The sequence below is a fragment of the Zophobas morio genome, unplaced genomic scaffold (genome assembly GCF_036711695.1).
Source record: "Zophobas morio isolate AGI-343-1 ecotype UQ-CSIRO unplaced genomic scaffold, CSIRO_AGI_Zmor_V1 ptg000011l, whole genome shotgun sequence".
Taxonomy (NCBI): domain Eukaryota; kingdom Metazoa; phylum Arthropoda; class Insecta; order Coleoptera; family Tenebrionidae; genus Zophobas; species Zophobas morio.
Genome location: NW_026972116.1, coordinates 17,442,629 through 17,452,483, shown reverse-complemented (window position 1 = coordinate 17,452,483; position 9,855 = coordinate 17,442,629). Strand labels below are relative to the sequence as shown.

The 9,855-nt window shown below is 33.1% G+C and overlaps 1 protein-coding gene across 1 annotated transcript; it reads left to right on the top strand.

The window, feature by feature from the left end:
- The first annotated feature begins 3,225 nt into the window (after positions 1–3,225).
- Positions 3,226–9,442, top strand: LOC135127351 (odorant receptor 49b-like). Its single transcript, XM_064053798.1, has 9 exons — positions 3,226–3,295; positions 5,893–5,957; positions 8,124–8,136; positions 8,190–8,278; positions 8,335–8,798; positions 8,849–8,950; positions 9,004–9,103; positions 9,162–9,320; positions 9,377–9,442. The coding sequence occupies exons 1-9, from the start codon at positions 3,226–3,228 to the stop codon at positions 9,440–9,442; spliced, it is 1,128 nt and encodes a 375-aa protein (XP_063909868.1).
- The last annotated feature ends 413 nt before the right edge of the window (positions 9,443–9,855 follow it).

Sequence of the window (9,855 nt, the reverse complement as noted above, 5' to 3'; positions counted from 1 at the left end):
ATTCCATTTCAAGTTGTCAAAGTTGTATTTTTTACAAAATTTAAATCTTTTACACGAAAGGGAATAAAATAAAATCAGAAATATGAACAATTTTTAAAATTTTCATATTTGCTTAAAAATCCGTGTTTATGGTCCTGAACCAATATTTTCGAAATAGCCTTAGAAGACGAAATTTTTAAAAAACCAAAAATTTGTCATATTTCATTCAGCGAATTTGGGAAACATAGTATTAATTTTAGACAAAAAATTGTAGTCGAAAATAACTTATCGATGACGAAATCTACACAAGAATCCCGAAATTTTAATGGGGGGAGGGGGGCATTGAAAAAATGAACTTTTGGAAAAATCGTCCACTACACAATAGTGTGAAAGTGTTTGCAAAATTAGCCTTATCTTAGCTAGTACTAGCCTCAACAATTTGTCCTTTATTTTCTTAGAGAATACGTCATTTGCCAAGATCAGTTTTATTTTGGCAAATATTAGCCCCGCCCACCCACCCTTTATTTTCTTGGAAGAGCAGGTCATCTGCCAAAATCACTCTTATCTTGGCAAATACTAGCCCCGTCCACCCACCCTTATTTTTTTAGAGGATATGTCATTTGGAAAAATCAGTCTAATTTTAGCTAGTGCTAGTCCCGACCCCTTGTTCTTTATTTTTTTAGAGAGTAGGTCATTTGCCAAGATCAGTTTTATTTTGGCAACTACTAGCTGGCCCACCCGCCCTTTATTTTCTTGGATGAGCAGGTCATCTGCCAAAATCAGTCTTATCTTGGCAAGTACTAGCCCCGCCCACCCACCCTTTATTTTCTTGGAAGAGTAGGTCATCTGCAAAAACCAGTCTTATCTTGGCAAGTACTAGCCCCGCCCACCCACCCTTGTTTTTTTAGAGAATATGTTATTTGGCAAAATCAGCCTAATTTTAGCTAGTGCTAGTCGCGACCACTCGTTCTTTATTTTCTTAGAGAATAAGTCATTTGCCACGATCAGTGTTATTTTGGCAAATACTAGCTAGCCCACCCACCCTTTATTTTCTTGGAAGAACAAGTCATCTGCCAAAATCAGTCTTATCTTGGCAAGTACTATTAAAAAATTCACGATTCCGCCATTTTTTAAAATGGAGGCTTAGAATTTTGCGTAAAACTTTTTAATCATCTTACCTTATCATACATATAAAAAACGAACAAGGTTTAAACTTATTTACACAGAGTATTTAAATGTACAAATTGATAGTTTTCTCGTGTTATTCTAAATCTAAAAAATCTCAGAATGCAAATTTCTTGAAGACAAATTTATTAGAAACATAATCTCCGAAATACCTGAACTAATTTTTGTCAAATTTTTTATGTATATTAGGAATATCACGTAGATGGTTAAACGCTAACCAAAATTTGGCTAATCATCCCCATCCACAAGTTGATGACGTAATTTCAAAGAATTCTATTTTAAAATTATTTAAAAATTGTACAGTGGACAGTAATATACTCCTATAGCTGTCAGTCCACTTTGTGTTTTATCCCTAAACCTTCCAAATGTTAATAAAATAATTAATACAGTATAATAACACAGTCTCACGTTTGATGTCACCCTTAGCCGTTTGTTTTTTTCTATTATCTATATGTGTTTGACGTCATAACAAATTTTTATTGATCAAATTTAGAACGAGTCACCCCATTTTCTCGAAAAGGTGAGAATAAGCACGTCTTTATTTAATAAAAATTATAATTATATAATAAAATCAAACAAATTTCTCCGTGACGTTCTTCTAAAGTTTGTTTTTATTGCTGAGGGGCCATTTTTCTCCGTCAGTTATCTGCTTTAAATATATTTTACATTGTCCGTACGTCCGTACAATCCTTGCAATTTGCGCCCCCAAGGTCAGAGGTTGCGACGGTGCTATGCTAGACTTGTACTTCGCGAACGAGGGAAGTTCTGTCGAAATAAACTTCAACCAATTTTTTTAGTATTTGTAATTTTTAGCTGACAGTCCGGCAGGACACTTGTATAATTGATGAGTTGAAAATTCTTATACAGTCGTCAGAGAATATAGAAAAGATGTCACAGCTCTCATAATTTCAAAAACGAAATTTAAGCAAATATTGATAGTTGGGAGAAACTAATCATACTTACCTTTTTTGGGTTTACACGTTCAGAAAAGACGAATTCTTGTTGTTCATGTAATAAAACAAAATAATTATCTACACCTCGAAACTGAGTAGCAAGCCTTATTAATCCTACTCACACGAGTAAGATCAACCAGGTTTGCCCGAAGCACTAGAACTGAACTGCTCAACTTCTTGTTTAGTTAATTAAACTCTGCACGATCGTGTGTGCACTTTATATGTTGTTACATTTTGTGTACAAAAGCACATCCAAAAATCCTGTTCCTATTTTTTGTTCACGTTTTACATAAAAGCACTCTAACAAAGTTTACAACTTTATAGAAAAAGTAGAGCTCTGTGTATATACGTATAGTTGCTACAAGACGACTTATTACGAAACATATCTGCGTAATTAAACCGTCGAAGCCATCAAACTAAGTCAACATAATTCTGCTTTGTACACCGCTGCACGGAATATTGCACTTTTTCTCCTAGATCATATCAATTATATATTTATCCATCCGAGCATCACGCGGCTACAACAGATGTTAACAAACTCTCCTCAGTTGTCCATTAATTGGCAATTACCTTCGTGCTCTATCGTCAATTACGATCTCTAACAAAACTGTTGATTGTTATCCATTAATGGCTCGCTCTTTGCAGCTCTTATGGTGTTATGACCTGGACATCACGAATAAATTGCAGGACTCGGGTCGAGCGCAATAGTAATACGATTATCCATTCATTTCCTTAAAACGATGTCTGGGTCTACATTTGCGTAATTAAAATTCGACTCTGGAAAGTGAAAAACATTTCCACTGGAATTATGATTCATGCGCCCCGACTAAGAGTGCTCCAATATACGTTCCGGTAATTCCCGGAACATTTTCTCGGTGTGCATATGTGGGCTTTGTAAATGGATGCAATAAATAAACACGAGCCGCTACAAGTCGTTATAATTACGAAGGCTATGTGCAGCAGGGGATCAGGAAGTGTCCTGCGATTTTTCCTGCTGTTGGGTTTTTTCAATGGATGCAGTTGTATCTCGTATCTCGCTGGCTCGTCGAGTGTGGGCGGAATATCAATGCTCACATCATCACATACAGACTAGGAGAGGCGGACTTAAATGACTTCTGGGTTTGTTGTTCATGGAAATGTAGGACAGGACGCGAAATATAAAAAGGCGAGAAGATATGGTAGGTTTTTACACGATGTATGGCTACGATTTTGTAGTCAATGATACCTAGTTTGGCATGAAGATCATCTAGAAAGACAAACATTCAAAAGTGTATTTTTTCAGATGTAACTATACAATTTACAACGAAAAGTTTCAAGTTTTTAACGAGCAAATTTTACTTCCTTTTATGTATATTGATTTGAAATAGCATTCAGCTGACTGTGTTTCAGTAAACACAATATTATTTTATCATTACTGTGGTCGTAAAATGGAGCTATCATCCAGTATTATATTTTGCATTATGTATGTCTAATACAAATTCACAATTAATCAGCAACCCACACGTACGAGAATCAGGCGGAACAAGAAGTGAGAGCCCTTGCTAATTGAATAAATTAGCATATGACCTCATCATCACAATGCACTGAAAGTTAGTCTCATATTGATCTTTCATTTCAACCATAAAAATAACAAATGAGCGATTTTGCCTTCGTATGGTTCATTAATTTTGAATGCTTGTGCCGAGTGGGCTGAACGTCAACCTTTTTTGACGAACATATGCTAACAATTTTAATTTTACATTCCTGTAGGTCACTGACGTAAGATTAAGGATTCTTTACCAATTTCAGGTAACTAGTGAAATTATGTTTAATAAATTCTTGACATTTAATTTAGAGAATAATTTGGAAATTGAACAAATTGTGAAACATATTTTGAATTCTTTCCATTTTTATTCTGATGACTAAGGCATGTTAATTGTTTCCATTTTAGGCACAAATGAATGAGATATTCAGGAATTTTGTAGACATTTTGAATAGTCAAACGGACAGACGAAGAAAATTAGAAAATGGGACTTATGACAAAAATAATACTCTTATTAATATTTATTTCAGAATTCAAGATATATTTCGCAAAGACATCATTACAAGCTTGTAACAGAAGACGGAAATGATTAGACTTTTGGACAACAATAACTCTTCACTTTTTTTTCGAGTGAAAATAAAGACGATATATTTACTGTCAAAAGTTTTATTAATAATAAGTGTATGTTTCAGAAGATTTTTTGAATTTTCTATTCTTCACATAAATCAGTCAGAAAACACAACAAGAAGTGTTAACGGAGTTCTTAAAGGCTTCTGGGCCACTCGAAGGATAAAACAAAAGAGAGAAAGTAAAGAATTTATGAAATCGATTGTAAGAGATGTAACTTGCAATAAGTGGGGCAAGCAAGAAGCTCTATTATCATAATTTATTTATTCAAAGTTTAGTGAATCAGAAAATTCTAGTTTTCGAACATTTTTAATTTACTACAAAATTAGCACAGACTGTTTAAAATCAGTTACAGAACTTAACGAATGAAAATATCTGGATGCTTTCGAACAAGTACAATTATTTTAAAAGAAATTATTTAATGTTAAAAACAGTGGCGTTTTTTATGTGACAGGAATGCAATAAAGTGAATGATGAAGAATTTTAAAGTCTATTTTAGGAAATAAGAAGCAAACAATCTGGCCCCCATTGCTTCTATGCTGCTGTTACCACAATTTAACTTCTTCTGTTTGTATTTTGAGTAGTTATAATTTTCGATGTATTTATTATTACTTAAGTATTTCTTCCAAGGGATTTTCTTCTCTTTAACTATTTTTTTTATATCATTGTTCCACCAAGCCCCTTGTCTCTTTTTATTTGTATTCCTACATAGCTTTAAGGTTTTCCACAGTTTGTCCAAAAATTGTTTGTTTCTTTTATTCTATTTTATTTTCTATTTTCCACTGATATTCTTCCTTCACTTTTTCGTACTTCAGTCTTTCCACTATTGACATATTCTTTGCTCCTTTTTTTTTGTTTCTTTATTCTCTTATTTTTGGGGGTTCACCACCTGGAAATCCGTGTCTCCGGCTTGAGAGCAACCCCGGTGCTCATTCCCCCGAAGAAGAAGCTGGCCCCCGAGTGACCGCCGCTCCTGACCGGAATTTCAAATTCGATCGTTTATCTTTCTCCATTCTCTTATTCCAGTTCTAAACCTCTTGTTGTTTTTTCCACACCCCTGTATATCATCACGTGACCTTACCCTATCTCCATATATCCTTGTCCTTTCGTTTTCGTTCTTGTTTCTCCCATTACGTTTACCCTCTTACAGTTTACGTCGCTAGATTCCATGTTTTTGCTTTCGCTCTTTTAAGTGTCTCTATGTCTGTTGTTCTACTTTCTTCTTTTTTGTTTATTCTTTTCCCGTTTATTTAATTTTTATCCTTATTTATGGCCTTTTCGTCATCATAATTTTCCATCCTTTTGTCTTTACTGTTGAGTTTTTGGGATATGTTCTTGGTTCTATTCCCTCCATTCATTCGATCTCCATTTCTCTTCGTTTATTATTAATTTCCTATATCTTATTTGGGTTTGATTCCCTTTACTTTTTTCTTCCTTTTCGCGTTCCCTTATACCCTTTTGAATCTCTTTCTCTCTTCCTGTGAGGTCATTTTTGATATATATTTTCGCTTCGCTTGTCTTAAATTGTCGTTTGTCCTTAATACATTGGTCTTTTCGTCCCAATTTTCCTTTTCGTTCACGTTTTTTTATTCACAAACTTTTTTGCATTTCAAATATTTGTTTCAGTTCTCAGCGTCGGTCTGGTGAACGTTCTCATTCATAATTCAACTCTTCGTGGTCCTTCGCGTTTGGTAAATATCCGGTGGTTCCGTTTCTTCTCTTTTTCTAGTTTTTCCACTTTCTTATCTAACTTTTCAATATTACTTTCTTGGACTTGTACCTGATTTCTTAGCTTACTGTTTTCTTTCAGTGTTTGCACTATTTTTCCGTACTGTTCTGCCATACTCTTTTAGATCTGTTTCCATTTCCGTGTGTTACTTTTCCATTGTTTTCTCTCCAATGGAGGCGTTCTTCTAGTTATTTTACTTTTTATAAATATGAAACAGAAAATATAGTAATGAGACGCAAAACATTGGAAAATTTCACAACCCAGGACGGAGTGAGACAAGAAATGATTTTGCCCGCTTATACAGAGTTTCTATAAATAAATATAGGGTCTAAGTAGGCCTTGGAAACGTGCCGCTTCTCACATTTGGATTTTACTAGATGCCCAAGGACTCACGATAACTACCACACGCATTTGTATAACTGCCTCAATGCTTCATATCTTAAAAATAAAACTACATAATTGATTAAACAAATGTATTGCGGTTAAACATCACAGTAAATGTTGAAAATGTTCACTATTTTGTTCAAGGCACATGTTCACTCTATTTTTAATTTCAAAAATCTTCAGTAACATCTTTTCGTGAATACTTTTGTACTCATTGTTAAATTTCATGTTGCAACAGGAACTCCTGATTGCCGAGGAAATCTTGTCAAATCATCAACAACTTCAAATTTTTTGAAAAAGGATTCAGATGGACCCTACAAATGGAACATTGCCTGTTTTTTTCAGTTTATCAAAAATTGGCGATTCAGTAAAAAGTTACAGTATTTTTTCCTCCAGTCAGCTTTTAAATCTAAGTGGGGTATTACTATTTACCCTTAGAAACATTTCCCTAATTTTTTCTTTTCGCATTTTTTAAAAATCCTTATGTGATGGATAAAACGGGGTTTATATTTTGATTCAGCACTTACAAATATATCTGTATTCAAAATCCTTATCTCTTGAACCTTTGGAAATTTTTAGTTTGACCTCCTCTACCACTAAAACATCAAATTAGTCTTATATCTTAAACTTCAACGCTTATTGTAATTCATAATTGAAAAATATGCTATGACGACTCCCATACTGAACTTGTGTTTAAGTTTGAATGCAGAGGGTTCGATTCTTGCTATATTCACTTTTATATTTTCTTTATCGGTTACTATACAGAGGATATTCGAGACATAAATTTTTTCTTACTAAAATCTGTTGAATTTCATGATCATTCACTCTATTTGCGATACACATTTAAAAATTATGTTTTTTAGGTATAAGTCTAGGTATAATTAATTTATTCATCACAAGAATTACATAGTAGGTACACTGGACCTATCGAAAATTAAGAATTTTACAAATTCTTCTAATGATTAAAAAGCATTCTCAATCAATAAGGTTTTTAAACAAAATCTAAAACTGGCGTAACTTTTGTCTTTAAAACTTAGTGGAAGACTTAAATAGCTGATGAGAAAAAAACAGCCTTTTTAAAAAAACTGACTGATGTATTAAGATTTTACAAACAATCCATATTTAATATTTTTTTTTGTGCGGAAGATAAAACAAAACGTAATAACAGAAATAAATTCAGAATTAATTTGTCTGAAATAACTCTTTCTGAATTTGGGGTGTTAGCGACAAATATTTTTTCTCAATCGTAAGCTGGCGAAGTATTATAATAGAAACTCGGACATGTATCTCTTCGAAAAAACAACATTCACCCTTCTAATTAACATTAAACTCTATTAATTATACATCAAAGAGATCAACAAAACAGAATTTACATTAACTTATGAAAAAAGACGATAATTAAACGCTTCCAAACTAAAGGACTGAATTTCACCCTTCCTTCATAAAAAATTTAGAGAAGTAGGAATAAAGGGAAATAATTATTATCTCACAATTCGTTCTACTCTTGATCTAGCTAGGCACGGGAGATGAGCATTGTTTAATTTCACTTATCACAGTTTTTAATATCACTGAAGGAAAGATATATCAAGAATTCAAATGGGCCCCAACGTAAAATTGTAAGCCATTAATATTTAGATACACTCATCCAAATTTAATTAATCGTTGTTCCTTTTCAGCTTTTATAAAATGAATGACATATCAACAGAGTCAGTGAAAGTGTTATGGTATTTTTGTCTCCATCCAGCTTTTAAGACCAAGTGGGCCACTGTCTACACTCTTATAAACGTTTCTTTCTGTTCTTTATTCGCAGTTTTAGCAATAAAAGGAATACTACTTACCTACGACAGTGATGCATTTTTTATGTCGGAATGTCTAGAAACTTGCATTTTAATGGCACATGTAAGTATGCACTAGTCTACGACGAAGTTTGACTTAATAAAAAATGTCCATTTTAGATAATCAGCAACGTATTAGCTTTGCACACTCACAGAGAAAACTTGTTGAAACTCCTCGAACACAAATCTACCTTTTGGGAAATTACAAAAAGCGATGACGATTCATTACGAGTAGAAATTCTAAAAAACAATAATTTTGTCAAGAAAATCATACGCACGTACTTTATATTTACCGTCTTTTCTGCAACATTATTCGATTTACAACCATTTACTACAGGATTGTTACCTTCGGTATGCTATATACCGAACGGGTGGTTCAATTTTCTAACTGCCGTGCTGTGGTACTTGTCATATGTGGCTGTTTTGTCTCTTATAGGAATCGCTTGTCTTTTTTGTTCGCTTGTAAGTTCTTTAACTGAGCAGTTTCAGCTGTTAGCATATAGATTTAGAGAGATGTGCAATAAGAGGTTTGATATTCGGAACGAGTTGGAAACTTTAGTCAGTCATCACAATTTTTTGATGAGGTTTGTAAAAACTCTTCAAAATGATTCTAGTGTTTAATTTTAATTTTTAGTTACTGCGAAGATATAAACACGACGTTTGGAAGTATTTTTTTGCTCGATTTTGTGTTGTGTATAGCTTCTGCGTCCGTATCGGTTTTTATTTTTCTACAACCGTAAGTTTATGTTATTGAGTAATATTCTGCTTGCATTGTAACTAGCTTTATAGGGGAGATTGGGCTTACAGAATGAAATGTATAACACATTTTTTGGTTATCATTGTTGAAATGGGTTTTTACTGTGTTCCATTGGAAATTGCCACAAACACTGTAAGTATAAAAAAATGAATTTGCTTTAAAGAAATTTACTGGTATTAACTATTTCTAGGCAGTTAAATTAACTGACATAATCTATGATTCAAAATGGTACGAAATAGAATCAGTCCCCATCAAGAAGAGTTTAATTCTTACCATAAGCCGGGCTCAGAGACCCATTGTGTTCAGCGGTTACGGATTAATAAACATAAACCTCAACACATATGTTTTAGTAATATTTTTTTGAAAGGATTGTTTGCGTCTCATTAAATGATCTTCGTGTTTCAGATTTGTAAAACCGTCTTCAGTTTCTACACGTACCTAAACTCGGTTAAAAAACTGACAAATAAATAAAACCCTCCAAGTGAAGCATGGCATTATTTTAATGAAAGTGTTAAATATGTAGAAAGAAAATGCACTCATCTCATTAGAAAGAACGAAAAATTATTAATTATGATAAGTATTGTACAGAATATAATAACTAGGTAGTTTAGAGTAGCTTCAAATGTGCTCCCTTATGTTAGTTTTAGTTAATTTTCTTTCCAGTGCGCCAGCGTTAACAATAAATATAAAATCAATTCAGCATAATATGCACCGGAAAATAAATAATATAAGGTTAAAACAACAAGTGTTTCCTTTAAATTTTTATTTTAAAATAATAGAAGAAAATATTTTAACTATTGACAATCTATCACATGTTTTCTCTAAATTTATCAACTTATGTTGGTTGGGTTTTTTCCTTCCGTAAATTTTTAGGTAGTTTTCCT